Source organism: Filicampus tigris, chromosome 14 (assembly GCF_054856515.1).
Source record: "Filicampus tigris isolate MCC_2025a chromosome 14, RoL_Ftig_1.0, whole genome shotgun sequence".
NCBI classification, from domain to species: Eukaryota; Metazoa; Chordata; class Actinopteri; order Syngnathiformes; family Syngnathidae; genus Filicampus; species Filicampus tigris.
Genome location: NC_141230.1, coordinates 23,701,139 through 23,723,043, shown reverse-complemented (window position 1 = coordinate 23,723,043; position 21,905 = coordinate 23,701,139). Strand labels below are relative to the sequence as shown.

At 49.7% G+C, this 21,905-nt stretch overlaps 1 protein-coding gene, 1 long non-coding RNA gene and 1 other non-coding gene across 5 annotated transcripts; all 3 read left to right on the top strand.

The window, feature by feature from the left end:
* Positions 1-2,263: 2,263 nt before the first annotated feature.
* Positions 2,264-10,607, top strand: sestd1 (SEC14 and spectrin domains 1). 2 transcript variants are annotated; one of them, XM_086052096.1, is made up of 19 exons: positions 2,264-2,443; positions 3,316-3,394; positions 3,465-3,573; positions 4,105-4,195; positions 4,260-4,373; positions 4,714-4,827; positions 4,923-5,011; positions 5,090-5,142; positions 5,420-5,524; positions 5,772-5,929; positions 6,265-6,387; positions 6,484-6,684; positions 7,486-7,600; positions 7,678-7,825; positions 8,177-8,258; positions 8,331-8,453; positions 8,637-8,828; positions 9,355-9,458; positions 10,038-10,607. In XM_086052096.1, exons 2-19 carry the CDS (start codon positions 3,340-3,342, stop codon positions 10,300-10,302), a joined length of 2,241 nt encoding a protein of 746 aa, XP_085908222.1. In that variant the 5' UTR covers positions 2,264-2,443; positions 3,316-3,339; the 3' UTR covers positions 10,303-10,607. The 2 variants fall into 2 exon arrangements, with proteins under 2 accessions (XP_085908222.1, XP_085908221.1); XM_086052095.1 differs by having other exon boundaries at positions 4,923-5,142.
* Positions 10,608-11,734: 1,127 nt separating this feature from the next.
* Positions 11,735-11,843, top strand: trnal-caa (transfer RNA leucine (anticodon CAA)). The gene is made up of 2 exons: positions 11,735-11,772; positions 11,798-11,843. It is a non-coding gene; the product is annotated as a tRNA-Leu (tRNA).
* A 232-nt stretch (positions 11,844-12,075) lies between these two features.
* On the top strand, positions 12,076-21,179 carry LOC147136937 (uncharacterized). 2 transcript variants are annotated; one of them, XR_015089582.1, is made up of 4 exons: positions 12,076-13,536; positions 18,301-18,442; positions 19,690-19,793; positions 19,878-21,179. It is a non-coding gene; the product is annotated as an uncharacterized LOC147136937 (long non-coding RNA). The 2 variants fall into 2 exon arrangements; XR_015089581.1 differs by having other exon boundaries at positions 19,690-21,179.
* Positions 21,180-21,905: the final 726 nt, after the last annotated feature.

The following is a 21,905-nucleotide window of genomic DNA, read 5'->3' as shown; positions in this document are numbered from 1 at the left end:
CCGCCCACCGAAATGATAAGAAAAAAAAGTGTCAAAGTACAAACGAGAATGCCAGGCTGCTGTTGAAACGAGCCGCCGACTCGCATGCTCCTCCTTCAACGTGAGAAACACAAAATGACCATAGTGTGAGAGACGTCTCATGGAGAAGGTTCGCATGCCAACCGCTCGCCTCTCCTCACATTCCCGGCAGATTCGGAGAAAAGGCCACCAGCCGGCCACTCAGTCAAACTGGCAGCGGCAAAGCAAAGAGTCCACTTTGCCCTTTTGGCTCCCACACCGCGCAGGGGTGGCGGTGAGGCGGTATCCCGCCGTGGTCGTCATGGGAACCCCAATGTCGTTGTCTCGCGGACCCGCTCTGACAGAGACGCCTCAATGGACGCTTTTGTGTCACCGAGCCGGCCGGAAGACCGGCGGGGTCCCGGGCCGCTCCAACGGAAACTGGCAGACGGGAGACATCCCGCCGCTGCGTCCTGTCGGTCGGTCCCGCTGAACCGCCGGCCGTCTGCCGATGGATGCGCGGGACAGGAGTTACAAGCGCAGCAACGCACACAAACACACGCAAACGCACGCATGCGCGCACACACAACCACGCCACAAGCCGACACACTTCCGGGCGTCCCCAATTTGGAAGCCGTGCAAACGTCTGGGGCCAGCGGGGCCTTTGGAGGTCAGCAGTGGCAACTTGTGGACTTACAGTGTCAAACATAAATAGTGCTCATCAGTGGAACACCCAAAATAAAAGGGAGGCAAAAAATAAAGTTATGGACTGTAAGCGTGCAAAAAAAAAAAAAATAATTGTGGGACCGCAAAACCGGAAGATGCTATTCATAGCCAGCGCTAACCAGCTAACGCTAACTTGTCAACATGAGTTTAAACTGATCTTTCGGACGTTAAGCCATCGTTCACATTTATCCCTTGGAGTTTTTGGCTTCGGGAAACGAATCAAGAATACGTCCTTCCTATGTGGACGGTCGTGGCGTCTGCCATCGTTTCTGCAAGTTCCATAGCAGTAGTGTTTACTCGGCCGGTTTCGAGGTAAACGGGCAGAAAACAAGCAGAAAGGAGTCGTCTAACAGGAGTCGTCTGCCGGCGCGCTTCTATGTTGACCCTCTTCCGGTTCACGATGTGATGTCACGCGGACTAAAAATAGCACTCGCTCGACATGCTATTACGACCCATTAGCTGACCAAAAACATGCCTGATACAATACACGAATCAAGCAGCACACTTACATGCATCAGATGGAAGAATAATCATGAATTTCAGGGTATAGACGATTACATAGACGGGGGAAAATCCACTTCCGCTTATACTTAGTCCAATTTTTTTTTTTTTTTTTTAAGTTTCCCGTTTAGCGTTTATCACTTGCAAAATGGGCGTCCGTCATTTGCGGATCGAGGGACCGGTCCGTCGGCTAGGTGGAATGCCCAACTCTGCTGTTTCCAAAGTCTGGGGTGCCCACCGCTGAGCCACGTAGGCAGGTGCAATTCCTAATCAGTCAGGCAAATAAAGGAGCGTTTAAGATTTCAAAAGCGATGAATCTCCAAGCGGTTACGATTTTCCGACAGCCGTCCCAAAATCGAGTTACAAAAATTCAGCAATCAGGACGTGTGTCGTCAGCTTTTAAAGCATTCAGCGATTCAAAGTAGGGCTTGGATTCCACGCAGGGTCCTGATTTTTAAGTGTGGTTATAAAATTGGGTAAAAAAATCACATGTAAGGATGTGTGACCTCGGGTTTAAAAATAGTTTGAAATATGAATAAGGTTATATTGTATTGTATTGTATTGTATTGTATTGTATTGTATTGTATGCGATCTCAAACGCCACGTGCACTTCTTGGTGTACACTTGAGTGTAGACCGCTGGGTGTTGCGTGGCTATTTGGATGGGGCCTTTATACTGTATTGTGCTCAAAAGGGAATAGTGGGTACGTTTAGATACAGCCTTGGTGCGTTTTTAGACTTGGGGTTGGCTCCCTCTGGTGGATAATAGTGCTTATTATCTATTTTTTCCAGGTTCGCGACACAGTATATGCGACTCCCGTATTTGAAAGTATTGTTTTTTGAAAGTAAGTTAAGTTGACCTTATCCGCTCATTTGGCACGGATCATGTCAATGTTGCAGTAGAAGCAGTGATGTTTACGGAAAGACATAGACATGGTTCAGTTGAGGTACCTTCAGCCTTGAATACCTAAACTTTTATTTTGAAGAGACCAGCAGCGGAAAACGCAGTCTGTCTCGCACTGCGCATGCGTCGAGCAGTGGCAGAGCGGTTTTTTTTTTTTTTTTTTTCCTTCCTTCGGCTAGCTACGTCGGCGGCTGGCAAGTGGCTCACTGTCGGATGGAAAAAGGCTAAATATTCGCCCACGGGAGACACGCTGGAGCTCCTGGAAACTTCGTCAAGCCTCGACGGAGCCGCACAATGCCAAAGGTTTGACTGAAAGGTAGGTAAAGTCCGTATTTGGGCGGAAAATCGTTGCCGAATTGATAGGAGAGTTATCGATAGGGAGGCGAGGCGAGGGGAGAGTCGGGAGTCAATGTAGGTCATTGTGGCTGTGGGCTGAGTCGAGCTTAACCGAAACGATCTTAACCGAACCCAATCTACGCGCCGCCGCACATCTAGCCGTCATAAGGACCTCCAAAGCAAACAAAACATGTGCCTCCCGACTTCTCCCAGGAAATAATGTGATGATGTCCATCATCCTTTCCAAGTTCAAACTGTGTTCATCCTGATCGTTTTGTTGTTTTTCTTAGATTCACACTAAACCGCGATAGTTTGACTTCCGCCTTGGGCAAAACAAAACAAAGAAATTCCCTCCTAGCATGAGAAAGTGCTTGACTGGATGTGCAGCAGAGGCCTCATTTTAAATGTAAAAATCGCAGACGATCAGATTAATGTGATCGCCAAAGGCAAAATTGTGTTCATAATTCAAATTTGACTCATAGTGCAGCCCAAACTGCACCTCATATGCCTAGGTTGTGTTGTTTATACACAACTGTTAAATAAATATGCAGTAAATAATACAATGAATATGTAGGTGCTACTGTGCACGCTTAATATGTGGCGTGGGAGTTCTGGAACTAATTGACTTTGAAATATACTACTGAAATATAATCTCGATAGGGCTGTGTGATTACGGTAAAACCAAAACAAAAAAACTCTTCATAGTGTCCCATCTCAATTATTATTGCATCTTATTTGCATATTCTGCCATGTTTGAGTGTTCTTTAATCCTGATCATATGAGATGAGATGCAGTCTGAGTAGAAGTATACATTTTGTTGAACAATCACATCAAGTTTTGCTGTTGTGCTAGGAGCTGTGTCTTCAGGTTAGCACCATGGAAGCCAGCAGCATCATCCACGTGCTCAACAAGAAGCTGGCCTTCCTCTCAGGTAGGCGCTCACGCTCGCCTGTTGCTCGCGTACAAATGTGACTGAAACGCGTGTGCTGTTGCGGTTGGAGGCGGCAAAGACCGTCGCAGTGGTCTGATCCTCAGCATCCCGCTGGGCTGCGACCAGACCAACATGGACGAGCTCAGCGACACGCTCGACTATCTGCTCAGCATACCCAGGTACCGCGCTGCAACAGAGCGCCCGCGACTTCCCAAAATGTAGTCGGAATCGCCCGCCAGAACGTAGATGTCAGCGCTTTCGACGCATGACTCGCAATGCGGCGGCCCACCACGTAACCAGGACGCGCATGACCGTACATTTGCTCACAATGTAGCAGTTGCACTCGCAGCACACCAGAATATAGTCAGGAGCACACGCGCCAACACCCGAACATAGCCGGTGCCAAAGCAGAACATAGCCAGTGTCGCGAGCACTCACAAGACAACGTGGCGTGCCGGCAACACTCCACTCGCAACACGCCAGAGCGTAACCAATACCTTCACCAGCACGTAGACAGGACAACACGTGCAATGGGGCAACTCCAAATGAAATGAATGCACGCATGCCAGCGTTGCAATTCCTTTTTGGCTTTTTCATGACGCTTTCTTTTTTATTTTATGAATGCAAATGTTTTCTTTCAGTTTGAGTTTGACCTATTCTGTTTCTTTTTGTGAACTCTAATGACCTTGGCGTGTGCGTGCGTCCATTAGTGAGAAGTGCAAGGCGCGAGGCTTCACCGTCATCGTGGACGGACGGCGCTCGCAGTGGAACACGGTCAAGACGGTGGTGCTCATGCTGCAGGTAAGTGCCTAGCTAGCTAGTGGCGCCAACGCGGGCGCGGCCTGGCTCACGGCAGCTCTTTCAGAACGTGATCCCGGCCGAGGTGTCGCTGGTGTGCGTGGTCAAGCCGGACGAGTTCTGGGACAAGAAGGTCACGCACTTCTGCTTCTGGAAGGAGAAGGACAGACTCGGCTTTGAGGTTGGACATGGCGAGCGCGCACGCGCATTTTGCTACTTTTCAGCATCAAGTTGCCCTGTGTGTAAAAGTGGGAGTCAAGTGTGAGAGAAATTGCACAGAATGTGCGGGAAGAGAGGGGAGGTGCGTGCGTGCGTGCGTGCGCGTGCGTGCAAGTGTCTGTTATTAAATGTGTGCGCGCGTGATAGCAGCACAACAACAACAAGCACGAGGAGAGTGTTTATCAGTGAGTGGTGGTCATGGTGACCCACTTTTTTGCATGCGTTGCTACGGCAACCGACCGGGCAGCGCATCTCAGGAAACGTTTCTCACTGGCGAACTGAATTGTGGCACTTCCCGTCAGGTGATCCTGGTTTCGGCCAATAAGCTGACGCGTTACATCGAACCCTCGCAGCTGACCGACGACTTCGGAGGAACTTTGGACTACGACCACGGCGACTGGCTCAGCAAGAGACTGGTGGCCGCCGCCTAACGTTCACAAGTACACTTAGGCCAGCCGCTTGTTACCGTGGCAACTCCACCTCCTTTCTGTTTGGTGTGCGCTCCTGTCAGGTGTTTGAGAAGTTCACCAAGGAGTCGACGTCGCTGCTGGACGAGCTGTCGATCATCAACGACAGCGACAAGAGCGCCGCCCTGGACAAGTCCGTGCTCACATGCAGGCGTGCGCGCGCGCGCACGCACGTACGTCCTGTGGTTTTGATGTGCGCATTTGTGTGCAGGTCTGCCGATGTCCTCCTGCCGTCCTTTGACCCGGAGACGGTCCTTCAGACGGGTAAGTAGCAGCTTAGCGTTTAGCACTGTTTGTCTGTGCAATGTTCCTGCATCCGTGTGTGTGTGTGTGTGTGCGTGCGTGCCTGTGTATTATTTTGTCTCTGATTTGTTTGTGTTCAGCGTTGTGTTTTTGTGTGTCTGTTGGTTGTGTTTGTGTATGTGTGTTAATGTATTTCATGCGTGTTAAAGGGGTCGTTGTTGCCTTTGGTGATGGTGCCACCCTCCTCCTTGGTCTCCGAGTGAAAGACAAGCAGACTTTCTGCTGTGTGTGCGCGTAGGTCACGAGTTGCTGTCCGAGCTCCAGCAGCGGCGCTTTAATGTCTCCGAGGGGGGAGGAGTCGGAGGAGGCGGCGGCGGCGGCGGCGGAGGAGGAGGACAAGGAGGTCAGGAAGCTCGTTTTGACGTTGGCACGCTAGCATTAGCGTGCTCACGCACGAACAAAAGCGCGCCACAACCACACACCGACACTTTGGCGCACTGTGGCCTAAGCAGGCAAAAGAATTGCATTGTTGTTGTTTTGCAGGGTACTCGTTTAGCTTTTTACCAGCAAGGCGTTTTTTGGTGGCGGTACGCCGCGCAGCAATCGGTCAGCGCGCTGCCCGCTTGTCACCGTCCTCCTTTTGCCCGCAGCGCCGACTTGGCGTCCGATGGAGGAGGAGCTTCTGGCTCAGCCTCAGGTCATGAAGCTTCTGGACTCGCTGAGGGAAAAGTACACGCGCTACCAGGAAGTTTGCCGGCAACGCAGCAAGCGCTCGCAGATACACGACGTGCACGCCAAAGTCATGCAGGTGATTGCACGCGCACGCCGGTCGGCCGTCTCGGAGGCCGGCCCGGTCATCGCTGCAATTACCATCGGCCGAGTTATAATATTAATCCTAATACATTTTGGTCAAAAACAAAGTACAATCATTCAAGAATAAATATAAATAGGTAACAAATTGGCAATCATCACACAGGAAATGCATCTGCAAGTTTTGAAGTTTGATTTCAAAATGCAGACGTCCCCATTGAAGGTGATGGAAAGCAAAATTAGAGAAACAATTGTCACACTCACAAAGGGAAAAGGTGCAATTAAAATGAGAAATGAAGTGTGTGCGTGCGTGCGTGCGTGTGCGCGCGCTAGGTGGTGACGTGGCTGCAGGGTCCGGGCTCGGAGCTGCTGAAGACCCAGCAGGCCATCGGGGACTCCATACGGGCGGCGCAGGCGCTGCAGCAGAAGCATGAAGAGATCGAGAGTCAGCACAGCGTACGGCGAGCCGCGCGCGCCCGCCCACCCGCCCGCCCCCACGCACGACGCGGCGCTTGTCGCCCTCCCGCGTAACGCTCGCTTGTCGCCCGACAGGAATGGTTTGCCGTGTACGTGGAGCTGAACCAGCAGATCGGCGTCCTGCTCAGCGGCGGAGACGACGACGAGGAAGAAGCCGGCGAGCTGAAGGCGCTGCAGCGGCAGCTCAGCGACGTCTGCTACCAGCAGGCGGCGCAGCTGGAGAGCCGGCAGAACGTCCTGCAGGCCGCGCACGCCTTCCACGCCGCCGCGCAGGAGGTGAGCCGCCCAGCTTATTTTAGCTTAGCTTACTTTAGCTTAGCTTATCTTAGCTTTGGTCTGTTGGATCTTGGCTTACTTTTGCCACCTGTGCTTTAGTGTAGCCGTGGCGCATTTCTTCTTTGAACCTTTGGTTAGCTATTTGGGTTTGTGTATTTGCTTCATTTTGGCTTAGTTGACCTCAGCCATCCACGTTTCAAGTAGCCAGCTCAGCTAGCTAACCTTGTACCTTAGCAAAGCTTAGTTTGACTTAGTTTATCTTAGCTTAGTTGAGTTACCAGAGCTTAGCTTATCTTGTTTTCATTTGGCCGTTTTAGTGTATTTGCTGTATTTTACCTTTGCCTTCTTGAGCCATCTTAGTTTAGTGTTATGGCTCTTAGCTTTGCGGAGCTTTTTTTTTTTTTTTTTAATCTTATCGCAGTGTCGCTGTTTTGAGCCCGCCCAGTTTCATTCCTTTGAGCGCATTTTAGTCGAGCCATTGGCGTTGCGCTCAAGAGCACGCTGCCCGAGACCAAGACGTGCCCGAGACCAGCGCTCACCGAGACCGAGACAAGTCACGTAACCTGCAAACGGCAGTCGGTTTAGAAATGGACGTTTTCGCGAGGGTTCTTTCGCGAGGCAGTCTTAGCGTAGTTTAGCTTCCTTTCCTACTTTAGCGTCACAAGTCTTAGCTTAGCGTTGCTTTCGTCCACTTGGCTTCGTCTCAGTTTTGTTTTACTCTCTCTTTGCTTTTCTACATATTGACGAGAGTTGTCTTAGCGTGTAGCATGACGGCGCTGATGTTGCGTTTGCTGCGGTTAGCTGTCCCAGCAGCTGGACGCGCTCCTGGGCATGCTGTGCGCCGACGTGGCCCCGGCGGACGGCTCGCAAATCCAACACAACCTCAAGCTGCTGGAGGAGAAGCTGCAGAGCGTCGGTGCGTACCTGGCCAAATCGCGCTACGCGCCCTCGTGCTACTTCCTGTGCTGACTCCTCCCCTTTGCACGTGAGCAGAGGCGGGGCTGGCGTCGCTGCGCCAGAAGGGGGCGCTGCTGCTGGAGCAAACGTGCGCCGACGACGGCGAGAACGCGGCGGCCGAGCGGGGGGACAACGCGCAGCAGATCCGCGACGTCATGGACGACATGCAGCTGAGGAAGCAGAGGTGAATGGCTGCTAACGCCTATGCTAACGCATGCTAAGGCAGGCGACTGCGTGTGAAACATGCCAGCAGAGCTGAACACATGCTCATGTGCCCAATAAGTAAGCATGCTATAATGGGAGCGATACAATTTCCAATGACTTGAATGTTTCTAGAGAGAATGTTTCTTTTTACGCTTAATATCACCCAAAATGCTCCAAAGTCAATTCCACACCGTAACCTGGGCTTCAAGGCCTTCTTTGAAACCTAGCACCGGATGCAAACCTTAACCCTAACCCTAACCCTAACCCTAACCCTTGCTTGATAAGTTTCAGAGTGTACCTAATAAAGTGACACCTGTGTGTGTGAGCGCAGGTGTGAGGACATGGTGGACGTGCGTCGTCTGAAGATGCTTCAGATGGTTCAGTTGTTCAAATGTGAAGAAGACGCCTTACAGGTCAGATGGGCTCACGTGAGCGGGATGACATCATGTGCGGGCGTGTGCGATGACGCGTGTGTGTGCGCGCAGGCTGTGGATTGGCTCTGCGAGCTGCTGGACGCGCTGCTGAAGACGCACGTGCGACTCGGAGACGACGCCCGTGACACCAAAGTCTTGATGGACAAACACAAGAAGTTCGTGGACGTGGCGCAGGTCAGACAGGAAGTGGCCACGCGCCAAACAAACTTCCCCCCCCCCCCCCAAGCCCCCCGCCTCATGGCGGCTGTGAAAGAGTGAGTGAGTGAGTGCGTGCGTGCGATCCTGTGAGAGTGTGTGCACGTTGGTGCGTGTGCACGTTTGCAGGCGTGCGCGATGGCTGACGTGCGTGCGTTGCAGAGCACGTACGACTACGGGCGGCAGCTGCTGCAGGCCACAGTGGTGCTGTGCCAGTCGCTGCGCTGCGCCACGCGCTCGTCCGGCGACACGCTTCCTCGACTCAACCGCGTGTGGAAACAGTTTGCCGTTAGCGCCGACGAGCGCCAACACCGACTGCAGCTCGCCCTCGCCTTCCACCAGCACGCCGACGTGGTCAGCACGCACACGCACGCACGCACACGGGGGTGGTCAACAGGCTTTGCTTAGGGTCTCTCTCGGCGGTTTGGGCTCTTGTCCTCACTTGAATTCATGCTCGGCCAATGAAAAGCTCACCTTTTTCCCCATCTCGTCTTCAAAAAGACTCCTTTTGTTTGGGATGAAGTGCTTTGGTAAAGAAATGAATCCAAATACAGTTGCTACTTCCCTTCAAGCGCACCCAAAATCATGAGCAAATGATATTAAAGCAAACAATGAAACCATTTGAAGTAGAAACTCTCAATGAGGTCATCAAGCCTCGAGGTTCAGCTAAAGACAGACAAAATGGAAGGACCACGCAGCCAAGGCAGAACCCCAAAGGGGGAAGCCGTCGAAGCATTGGAGGTTTGCTCAAGGGCATTTGGACCTTCCCCGTCTCCGTGTTCATTCTTTCCCTTTGAGCAGCACTTGATGCGGAAATTGCAATTCACATACTTCAGACAACAGACCTCCCGTCTCCCTGACGCATGTGTACGTGTTGCAGGTGTTACAGGATGAGCACGTAGAGGCGGAGTCTCTGGATGAGGTGGACGCTTCCGCAAAGGCTCTGCTGGACAGACTCGGCATGCCCGTCATCTTCCCCGACGGGTTCGTGCACGCGCGCTCGCCACGCACACACACGCTGGTGTACCAACAGAGGGGGCCGCATGTCAACATATGTACTAACAAAGGAGAACACACGCTAACCTGGGTGACCACATGCTAACTTGCGTCACGGACGGATGCCCATTTTGGGGACGGAGGACGAGAAGTTTTTGAAAAAAGACGGACTGAGCAAGGACAAGTGTGGGTTTTCATCCATCCCTAACCTGGTCAAATACCGACTGATGTGTTGTGTTCTTAAAAAAACAACAACAAAAAAGACCACTGTTGTCTTCTGGGTCAGGTTAGGGTTAAACCCTAACCTGACCCAGAAGTGGAAGTCTTTCGTTCTCCTCCTAGAATAACATTGCATTATTTTTAAATCATTATTTTATTGCAAAATAACGCAATCGAAACTGAAAGGACATTGCATTATAACACAATAAAACGCAATAGTAGTGTGTTATAACGCAATCTTAAATATTGTTGTGATGTTCTCTGGCCCTGGCCTTGACTTGAAAGCATAATTGAAGACCCTAAGCCAACTCACATACACTGACTGATTGTCCGATGTGCGTGCGTTAGGAGCGAGCAGCGTTTCGGCACCTCGGGCGGCGGCGACGATGCGGCGGCGGCGGCCGAGTGCGTTCGAGAGCGCCTCCTTCTGGTGGAGGAGCGCCGGCTGCAACTTCAGGAGGCGCAGCTGGGCGGCGAGCCTCGCCCTCAGGAAGAGGCGCTTCACGCCGCCCTCGATGTTATCGGGGAGGAGCCGGGTGAGAAGGAAGAGGACGATGGCCCGGACCCCCAGGAGGCCCCGGACCTACGGGAGGAAAACATGCTCCAATGCTGAGTGATTGGCGCTCGTTAGCCCAGGAAGCTTACTGATGCTAACAGTTTCTTTGTAACTTCTGGCTTGAAGACATCCCCAGCATGCTCCTTGTTCCCGCATGTGCTCTCCAACACAAGACTTTTAGTTAAAAAAACAAAACAAAGAAAAAATAATTTATTTTACTTTTTTTTTTCTTACTTTTTTTTAAGCAAACCTGAAGCTTTACTCGCTGCTGCTGAATGTGTCTGCTGTGTCTCCTCTCCTCAATTAATTGTTCTTGACGTCATTCATCATGCCGTGGTCCAAATATACTTTTTCAAGTTTCAGCCTTTTTGTCCATTTTATTATTGCAATGCTCACTTTCAGCTCATTGTGATTCTCAAGTGAGATGTACTTGTATTTGGGTTCTGAGTAATGCAGAGGGCTTCCACTTCTGAAATAGCAAATCTGCCCAAATGATCTTGAATAATATTGCTCTTGGCACTGCTCCTGTTGCTCATCATTTCTCACAAGTAGGACGCATAAGCATCAATTGGCAACACTTTCTTCGCCTAATTCTCACAGCCTTCACCTTTTCAAATAATGACTCCAATATTCTTAGAAAATCATAATGTCCTGTCACGGGTGAGAGCTATTTTTCCGAAGACGCCCGCCGGCTCATCATGCGCTCCTTGTGGGGGCCACGGCCGCGTTGGTGAGCCCTGCTCAAGTTCGGGTCCTCCAACTACTCGCCAGTTACCAGATTCGGGTCACAATCTGCTTTGGTCAAAGCAGCCCAACGATCAACGACTCCAAAAGGAGACACGCAGACCAGATACTGTTTTTCTGATCTCGACCTTCCCGACACTTAATTCCAAAAGCAAAGAATTCAAGCACAAATAGAACAAATGAACGCTCCACCGAAATCGAAGGCTTTGTTAAAAGTCCGCTGGGTAGTTCCGTTGAAATAGAAAAAAAAAAAAAAATTCAGGCACCGATACAAGGCACTTGTGTGGAGTGAAAATGAACGGAGTGTGGATTGGAGTGTATATTATTTTCTTTTTTGTCAACTGAAGGGTACAGTTGCAACTTATCGGCTAGTCGTGTTTGGAGTGGAGCGTGAGACCGACGTCAGGGTGACGTAATCAACAGGCGACCGCATCGGCGTCGTTCTTGGAAAATGAGAGAAATGAAACTGTTGAGTTTTAAAACGCCAGAAGATATGTCGTGTGTTAATGAAGATTTATTTGCTCACATTAGAGTGACTTTATAAAAGGCCTTGGACATCTTGACCCCTCGCTTCAGAGCAGACAACGACAAGCTAAGAGTGAGCAGCACAACTGCGCATCTGTCAGGGTGTGACTCAGAAAAGCAGCCAAAAGATTTTTCCAAGCAATTACTTGTCTGAGTGCACAGCGGGTTTTTTTTGCCGCACTTCCATTAAGAAGCCGAAACGCGACCACTAATGTCAGTTGTCAGGATGGCCGAGCGGTCTAAGGCGCCAGACTCAAGGTTGAAACCTTCTCGCCGACGGGAATTCTGGTCTCCGAATGGAGGCGTGGGTTCGAATCCCACTTCTGACAAGACCTTTTTGTTCGTCTTTCAACATTGCAAATCTCGCAAAATTGACGATGAAAACCTTCTCGCCACATTTTTGATTTGTTTCAAGGCAAAGATATTTTCTTTGAAGCCTGCTTGATTATCACGTGTATTGTGTTTGTGCTACATCCATATTTATTTAGGTGACATACATACACAGGACAACTTTATTTATATAGCGCATTTCATAACAGCTGCAGATGTAACAAAGCACTTTACATTAACAACATGACAATAATACAACAACAACGACAGTGAAATCAATAAATTAACAGACAAATGAATGACACTCGACACCGGAAAACAGCAGAAACGCGTCAGTCTCACGTCGGGTCAAAAGCCAAAGAATAGAAATGTTTTCTTCAAAACGAGTTTGACAAATGGACAGAGAGGGAGGGGGCTTGCGTAACATTTAATGGAAGGTCATTCCAGATGGAAGGACCGGCAACAGAAAAAGCCGGATGATGATCCCCTCTGAGGCTCCGCTTCGTCCTCGGCACCTCAAGCAGCGCCTGGTCCGCCGACCGGAGGCACCGGGCAGGTGCGTAAGGGTGGAGGAGCTCAGAGAGTTGCGCTGGGGCCCAGGCCACGCAAAGACTTGTCGACAAATAGAAGCATCTTCAAATGAACCCTAAAATGCACCAGGAGCCAGTGAAGGTTGTACCGTATTTGCACTTCCTTCTCTCATAAGATTTGGACTTAACCCTTACACCCAAGATTATTCCCATACACGCTGATACAATAACACCAATGATCAGACCAGCATCGGAATTAACTCGAATATTCATGAAAAACAACAAATAAAAACAAACATACAGTACCATACTTACCTTTGTAACATATAGTATGCTCTCATAGTCGTAATACATATTCTTGCTGAAACCGCGTCCTTGTATTTATCCTTACTTTGTTTTCAAAGTGGTTGATACCATGGCAGTTTTTTATAGTATGGAAAAATAATCATGATCGCAATATTACTATTGATATAGATCAGGGTAATCCATTTCATGATCAATATAATCCAAAGTCATGTATACTATACATGTTACTGTATAAACAATAACAACAATAATAATTACGGAATAGTTTTTTTCTGCTACACGCACGCGCGCACGCACGCACGCACGCACACACACACATACATACTATAAAATGTATACAAACAAACAAACGATCAAATTTATGATATAACTAATTATACATACTAAAATACATTTGATCTTTTTTTCGGATGATCATTTTATAAGAAAATATAATTTCATGAGTGTTAGTTGCACTGATGGTTGACGTCCACTAGATGCCAGTGTAGGAAGAGGAAACAACATCACACGGGGCACCCAACCACACACTCTGATGGCCTTCTTGTGGGAAGGTGACGGTGTGCCTAACGATATGTCCACTGAGAGAAGTTCTTTTGTTTCTCGTTTGGCTTTTGGGGATGTCAGCACAAAGAAGCTTTGAGTTTAAAAAAAAAACAACAACAACAAAAAAAAACAAGTACAGAGCAGGAAGTAGATCTTGTGGCTGCAATGGACACACATTGGACCTTACGCTTAGCATACTAGCATGTAGCTCAAATGCTAACGCGTGGACATGAACAGTGAAGTCGGACAACAAACTCTTTCCTGTCCACGTCGCCGCCAAGCGTCATCCAAGTCAAGCCAAGCCAAGCGAAAGGTGAGGAATTTTACTTTGTTTGACTTGTACTGGTTCCTGCTAGCTTAGCAGCATCCTGGCCGAATGTATGCAAAAACGCACGAAACACACACATATGCACACACAAACTAACACACTCACCCATACTAGAATGTGTGCGTCATGCACACGTTGCATTATATATCGCTGGCGTCGGGCCAAAACCTTGTACCCCCAAAATAGTCACTCTTCAGTTTGTTCAACCATTAGCGTCGCATCGGGAAAGAGGGCAAGCCATTTTCAACACTTTAGATTGGTCACTCATGTGTAACAATAACACCCACGCATGTGGACTGAGCAGTAGTAGAGAATTTTGAAAAAATCTGAAATTCACCCAAATGTGACTTAGGAGGTTTTGCGATATGACACCGCACGTGATGACGAGCGTGCAGAATTCATGACGGGTCTCGGGATCTTTGGGCTTTCAGCCACTTTTGTCTGGACCGATGTGGGGGGTGCGCTGAGCTAAAGTGAACTAGGCTCCACTCCAAGCTAAGTTAGGTGCGCGCCGAGTGCCGATGACAACGTCCAGTGAGCACCCCCATCCGGGCCCTTTTGTGCGGCAGGACTTGAACGTGACGCGACGAGCTCTTTTTGGAACATTCCAATGTGTCAGCAGGCCGGGGGGCTTGGGGGGTGGGAGTTGTGACAAGAGGGGTTCGGAGGGCCGTGAGGCAGGGGGAGGGCTCCATCCCACGACTACCTGCCCAACCACTCAGGAGGCCTTCAAGGGGCCGACAAGTAGTGGCGCCACCTTAGCTGCCTCCCATTCAATTAAGAACCCCCGCGCCCCCCCCGCCCCCATGTGCTCCTGCCATGCTGATCAGAGGATTATACACACACAACACACGCTTTGTGGTCCACCTTACTTGTGTGTGTGTGTGTGTGTGTGTGTGTGCGTGCGCGGTGTCCCACAAGGCTTACAGCTGGAATCTTTTCTATTCAATCTGAATTGAGATATAAATGCTCCAATGTGCGTGCGTGAATTGCAAGTAGATTGGAAGCCGTTGTCTGCCACTTTTGTTGCATTTTGTGAAGTCGTCCATGACACACGAGCGCTTCATTCAACAGCGGTGACGGTGTTGTTGTGCGCGCGTACGCGCGCCGGCTGGAGCGGGCGTCTTTTAATTGGCCGCGGTGTTCAAAAGCCGGCGCAATTAGCCAGCGGAAAGAAAGCAACGGTGACTTTGACAGGTCCAAATGAGCGCCATCATTAGCGCGCCGCCAGCTAAGTCGCTTTCACAAAGCGCCGCTTGAATGCGTCCGCCCATCGTCATCGTCAGCCGCTTCCCATATGCCGATGACATCATCAGAGAGCAACAGGCGGCCCTGTCGGCTCTGACCTCAGCCAATCGGCAGCCGGGAGAAAGTCACGCGCCAGAAAAGACAAACAAATGATCATGCTGGGGAATCAAACCCACTTTGGTGGCGGTGCGCCCTCTTCATTTCCCGGGATTTGCCGGGATCGATGCGTGTTAGTCCCAAGCATTTTTTGCCTTGCGTAAAAAAGCTTGAAGAGACGGCGCGGCGCGGCGTGTCGGCGGAACATCCCGTCAGACCTCCAAAGTAAACGCAGGCGCTACCGCAACAGTCCCACTTGATAAAGAAGCACGCACAAGGTAGTTTGAGCGTCCGAGGCCGAGCGAGCCGAGTGTTGGACGGGCCCGCTTGTATTTTCGAGGCCCGACTTCGCCGTGCGGGCCGGCAGCCTCGATTCCGGAATACAAACCTCACGTGCGCTGTCGTCTGTTGATGGCGTTTTACAAAATGCAAACGGAAAGTCGTCTGACGGCCGTTCAAGGCGGCGAGAGGCGCGAGTCAAAGTGACTTGCCGCTGAGTCTTTTGTCGGTCGGCGCTGTTGAAATGAACGCCGATCGGCCGCATACCGGCAGTGTCCATGTGTTCCTCCGGCGTTTGTGTGTGTGTGTGTGTGTGTGTGTGTGTGTGTTTTTTCTCCACAATTTCGGTCAGCCCGTCGGCGGCCTTTGCCGCTACGCCGGCGATGGCATGAAGCCGCCAATGTTTGGAGCGAAGCCTTTTGTTCGCGGAAGCTAGCCTGCGTGCGTTGCATTCAAACGCCCGTCATTAGTTTTGTCGTGTGTCCACTCTGACGGCGTCTGTCGGCTCCATTTTGTTGCATTTTTGTTGGGCTCGCACTGATCCACATCTTTTAGCCTTGTCCACTTATGTCGATCACAATGTTTTGTACACATATCAAATGTGCAAGTAATTGTGGCCTAACTACAGAAATGAGGAGAAACAGAAAAAATTGGTTTTCAAAAAGTTTGAATTCATTAAGAATGAGATTAGTCACAGTAAAAGTGTCCACCGCTCGGTCATAATCGTCTGTCGATGTTTTTCTCCGCAAATCTCTCCGAATGTACTTTTTGTTTCTGTTTTGGGGCGATTACTTGGACTTTGGATTTTGTCCCCTTGGGTTTCACGCAGATTTTCTGGACGGGATTTCTCAGTTTCAAATTGCGCCAGAACATTTTGCTAACATTTGGACTTTGCCGCACCGGAAGTGCAGCGGCACGTTGCTCTTTAATCACCAGCCAATTTCTTTGCGTCTCCCTCGTGGAAGCGCGGAACCGACTGAGCCCCCCCTTAAGCACCCCGCTCGTAGCCCGCCCCCGCGCCCCTCCCCGTCCTAGCTGTCAGCGCTACAACAATGGCGCAGCATTAGCATGCTAATGAGGCCGACAGGTGGCCAGTCCACGTCTCAATTAAAGAGCTCGTTAGACAGCAAAGTTAAGCGACAGCACTTTTTTGCATTTCGGCCGCAACAAATGCGTGTGCGTGCGTGTGAGTGACAGGCCGAAGGAAGTGAGACGGACGTGGCTAACGAGCGCATTGAAAGGTGCCCTTTCCTTGGGGGACGCCATTAAGTGGAGCGCAGAAATGTCCACAAATGACCAAAAGGCGACAAGCGGGACCACCGCGCAACAAAAGCGAGGCGAGACGTTTGCGCGTCTTCCTCCTGCCTGCCTGCCTGCCTGTCCTGCATGTGCACCAGCCCCCCCCCCCCCACACAAAGTCTTTTGCGAATGTGCCCCCAACTGCCCTGTGAACAAAGTCTTCCCGTGCAGCCAAAGTGGACAAATTCGCAAGTGTGAAATGAGTGACGATTTTAGCGTGGAACCAGAGACAAGATGCAAAACGCTGTCCATATTTGAATACCGCCCAACTCTGACGTACGCACAAAAGCACACAAATGGGGAAAGGAAAGTTTTGTGTAAGGCCAACTGTTGCTTTCACTCCAAAAGGACTTAGTTGTCCTCGCCTTTGATTCTTCTTTGAGCGTCTGCTCGTCTTGTCTTGTCACGTGCGTGCCTGCGTGCGTGTGTTGATTGGGTAGCACAATAAAGATGTAACACAACATGCTAATCACTTTGTAGCCACCACCAATTTACTGCTAATCCGCGTGGCCGCGTTCTCTGGACTGTGAAAATGGGGGCGTGCGTGCGTGTGCGCGCGCGCGCGTGACAACATGCGTCGCGCCGGGAGTTAATGGGGCGGGCGGCGGGCGTTGGACAAACGGGGTTATGTTCTGTCGTCGCGCACAATCGGTGACGGCGACACTGGACACAAAAAAAAAAATGTGTGTGAAAGATGGCGCCCCCCCCCCCCCCTCCCCCTTATGAATATGCTAATCCTTGTTTAGCATAGCTCGTTAATTAATGAGCCACAATGGCCCACTTCTTGGTCTCAGCCTCAGTCTCGGTCTTGTTGCGCTCGCACACTGACACCATTGGAGCATACTTTCAGTGTCATCAACGCTGGCTGTGTTTCGTGTTTAGACGCCCGCCAGCCCGCCGGCCCGCCGGCCCGCCCGCTCGCCCGCTCGCACTGCCGAGGCCACAAAGCGCGGCTGTTAGCGCGGGCCGGGTATTAACCTACATAACACACCGAGTGGACAACAAAAGACAACAAAAGCTGTCGGCCATGACTCACCTCTCAGGGACAACATGCCGCCCTTATTTAGCTGATCGTTAGCCTCATGCTAATGAGGACCAGTACAATAGCTTCAACGTTGTTTCTGGCGTGTGACGGCTAGCCCCGGCTTTGTGGGCTGTGAGCCTGTAATGCTTTTACCAATGCTAATGCTGGCGCGACTAACTGGTTATTTGGAGAGTTTGTCCACCAAGCCTTAAATGGATACTAGTTCAGCCTGGCCCCTTTACTAGGAGGCTGCTTAATGTTAGCACTTGCTAAATGTGCGCCAACTTGGCCAAGGCTTAGTGAGCTGATTTTGTGCTCATGCTTGTGCTTTTAACTAGATATGATCTTAGATCAGCCACTTTCTAAGCAGTTGGGAAATTCAAGAACTTGCGAAATGTTGCCCTCGGTTGAACTTTGACCGCGCACCCACCTCGGCGTGAAAGGACTCCACATGACCTCGTGCTCCACAATAGCGACGTTAGCATAAAAGAACAGTTAGCATTTGCAATAAACCAAAAGCGTCATCCAGGGCTGCACGATATTGGAAAAACACGCCACATGCGATATGGATCTTGACTTTAGAGATATGGATAGTATCGCGGTATTCAACATGTACTTAAACAAATGACCTTTTTATTATCTCATGAAAGAAGTCTTTCTTTTCCATGCGTTAAAATAAGCAAGCTCAATGTGTTCTTCGAGAGTTCATTGCATTGTAATTCCCTCAGGTGAGTATTGAGTGGCGATGCGCATTTAAAACAGAAGTCGAGCCAAACTTCTTTTCTTTTTTTTTTTCTTTTCAGAATATGTTCTATGCAGGCGGCATTCCGATGAATATGGCCTTTGCGGAATAAGAGTTAATCCGGCCGTTTTGAGCCATCTCCGGGGCGGCCATTTTGTCACTTCTGTCCACTGAAAACGACATCACACTTGCTCAGGGCTCAGGTAAGGACCAATCACAGCTCAGCTTCAGAAAACAGGTGAGGAGTGTGGAAGTCAACCTAGTGCTGGAGATAATTACAATGAGTGTGTATGAAAGGGCTGTGTGCTCATTAGGACCAATGAAGCCCCCCAGTGACCCCCCACGCGCCCCCGCCGCTTCATAGGAGGCAGCACTGCCAGGCCCGCCTTATTAGCACCCGCATGCTAAACCACACACTACGACTTTGAATGCATACGCTCAATAAATTCATTGCTACTATTTAAAAAAATAAAAATAAAAAAGTTAGTTCGCAAGCTTATTTGGAAGGTAATCCAATAAAATGAAGATTGACTTTTGACAAATGTTTTGTGTCCGACGGGTGCAAAGGCTAATTTCCTGAGCACGAGCTGTCTGGCGGCGACAGAGAATTCTCTTGATTGACAAGCACGCAAAAACACATCAGAATCAAACTCCAATTTGAAATTGCAATACAAACGCTTTCCATGAGCTTGTGCGTTTGTATTGTCTATTCATTTGATTTTAAGTCAGAGCGTCTTGTTATTGGGAAGCATTTCATTTTGCGATTTAATAGCAGTCTTTTTTTTCCTCATCACTCATTTCTTAAATTCATAGCATTGTTTTTTTACTCGTAGTATTATATGCAGCGATTTGGAGCTATTTATTTATTTACAATCTGGCTTTTTTGGGGCAGGATTTGAAAAAAACTGCATTGACCGCCATTTTTTTAATTCATTCATAATATTCATCCATGTATTCATATTTGTTTTATTTAAAGTAAAATTTGTTTTATTTGTTGAATCCATCCCGTTTCATTATTTATTCATACCATTCACTTGTATTTATACCATTTTGGTGCTTATTCGACTTATTTGACTATTTATCGCATTTATTTGTTTGGCTATTCACATTCAGCACTTCAAAATAATAAGGAGTATTCTTAATAGTCTTGGTCTAAAAATACACTAATTAGTGTTTATTTATATATATATATATATATATATATACACACGTATATGTATATGTCAAACTTTCTAATAACCACTCAAGTTGTTTTTGTGACTGTGATTGCTCAATGGTTTTCTATGCCTCAATAGGGTCAATATATTAGGAACAGCTGCGTTGTACCTAATCAAATGACCAAGAATGTGCAGGTGAAAGCGAGCAGTGGACGTTTGATTAAGAACAACAAGTGTCTAACTCCTTTTGTTGTGTGTGTGTGTGTGTGCGTGCGTGTGTGTGTCCACTTCAGGGTGCTCAAGACTTGGAGGACCACCCCCCCCCCCCCCCACCCCACTCCTCCCCAGAAGACAAGTCAGGTCCTCAAGTCAATTGTCCGCCGGGCGGGCAACAGAGGTGAGGAATGACGAGAAGATGGCAGGACTCTAAATCACGGCCGTTTGTGTGTTTTTTTTTGTTGTTTTTTTTTTTTTTTTACAGTGGTGAACATTCGATGGCGGCGTTGGTGGGAGGGGGGGGGGGGGCGTGATCTCCTAGTAGGTGGTCATCGCCGACCCGCATCCTGTGGCCTTTCTCCGCCGCCTTGTCGCTGAGACCTCCCTGCTAATTAGCCCCCCAGGAGGCGCTAAACGCGTCCGTGTGACTCTGTCGTCCACCGAGACGCCATTCAGGACGCCCCCCTCGACCCCCCCGCGCCGCCGCCCCTCTACATTTCATCACCGCCCCCTGGTTTTGTCCTGCTGTCTCCGTCCATCAATCTTGCCATTAGGCCTCCGAATTACGGAAACTGGCGGGACCGCCCCTTTCCAGACCCCCCCCCCCCCGCGACCCCCCCACACCAGTCTCATTAACCCCACCTGTTGCTGGCCACCGATGCTGGCCCCACCTCCTGAACAAGGTGGGGGGTGGGGGTTGGGGGGGCAGCACTTTGGGTGGTATGTTTCTTGTGGGGGGGCCACAAAGCCCCCTGTGTTCAGGCGGGCCCACAGGAGCTTGTTTTACAACAGGGGAGGGGCCGTCCTCAATGGGCCGATGATGTGAACCGCCCCGACCCCTTTCACGCTCACAAACACACCCCCCCACCCCCGTCCCTCCCAACAGTAACCCCCTGATCCCCCGAGACTCCCGCCTGCCAAAGCCCCCCCAAAAATGCTCCCACTGCTCTCCTCAGCTCACAAGGCTTCATATTCAAACTAAAATCATTTTGAGCATCAGAGTACGGTTTCAAGACGAGCTGAGGGCTCCGCGTTGTGAAATATTGACTTTTAAAAGCCAAACCTTGGCTTGAAAATCAGCAACTTGTGTTTGAAACCCTAACCCAGCCTTGAAACCCTAATTTGACGCCTTCAGCAAAACTTGCAATCCTGCATGTGTCTTGAAACCCTACCTTGAAACGCTGTGCCTCACTTGAAACCCTAACACTGAAATCCTAGGGTTAGGCTTTTAGGAGAAGGTTAGTCCGGATTTCAATTGAGGGTTTCCAGGTAGGGTGTCGAGACATAAGTAGGAGTTCAAGTCATGGTTAGGGTGCCAAATTTGGTCTGTGATGTCAAGGTGCAGTTTCAATCTAGGATTAAAGATGTCAAACTCAATCGACATCTAATCGACTATCAGAATAGTCACCAACAATTTTAGCATGTGAGAAATCGTTTAGCTTTGAATTGTCCAAGTCTTGCCATTTCTGTAGTCGTCCATGAAAGCAGACGCATTATCTTTTTGTGTTTTGTTTTGGGTGTTTTTTTTGTTGTTGTTTGTTTTTTCAAAATAAAACATTTGCAAACATCTGCTTTTACTTTGAGCCAAACTGAACAGCAATCCCTGTCGTCTGATATTGCGCAATTGTTGTTGTTGCTTTTTTTGTCACGAAGCAAAACCAAATCAACAACAATAATCGGCTCCTCATCGGGAACAAAATGATTTTTGCCATACACCGCAATGCAAAATCAAAAGTTATCCGATTATTTGATGAATTGATGGAATGATCGAGCCTAAAAAGATTTGCTGGTCCGGTTCGCATTTTGAACGAAGGTTTCAAGTGAGCCTTTGCAAGGATAAGGCGCCGCGCGTCTCGTTTAGCCGGGAATGCTAATTGTTGTGACTGCGTAATCGACGTCGGCTTGTTGCGGCCCCCCCTTGCCTGGCCTTGCCTGGCCTCGCCCCCTCCCCCCCAAAGACCCAGGCGGGCTCGGCCGCTCGATGCCGCGGCCCGGATTGGCCCGCCGGGAGGCGAGGACGACTTTGGTGGACTTTTTTCACGTTGACACCACGCGGCCGACGGCAAGCCATTTTGCCGCCTCGCATGTTGCGTCTGTCGATAAGCCTCCCATTCGGCTTCTTCCCTTTCTTGCGGTGCACATTTCACATGGAATCAATCAATCAATCAATCAGCTTGAAACGGAGCCTCTGTCCTTTTGCTGGAGTTGATCAAATGCCTTGTGAGTTTCTGTCCACCTTTGAGGGTTTCGGGGCGCACGCATGCGGCCGCGCGAAGGCGCGAGCGTCCCGTCC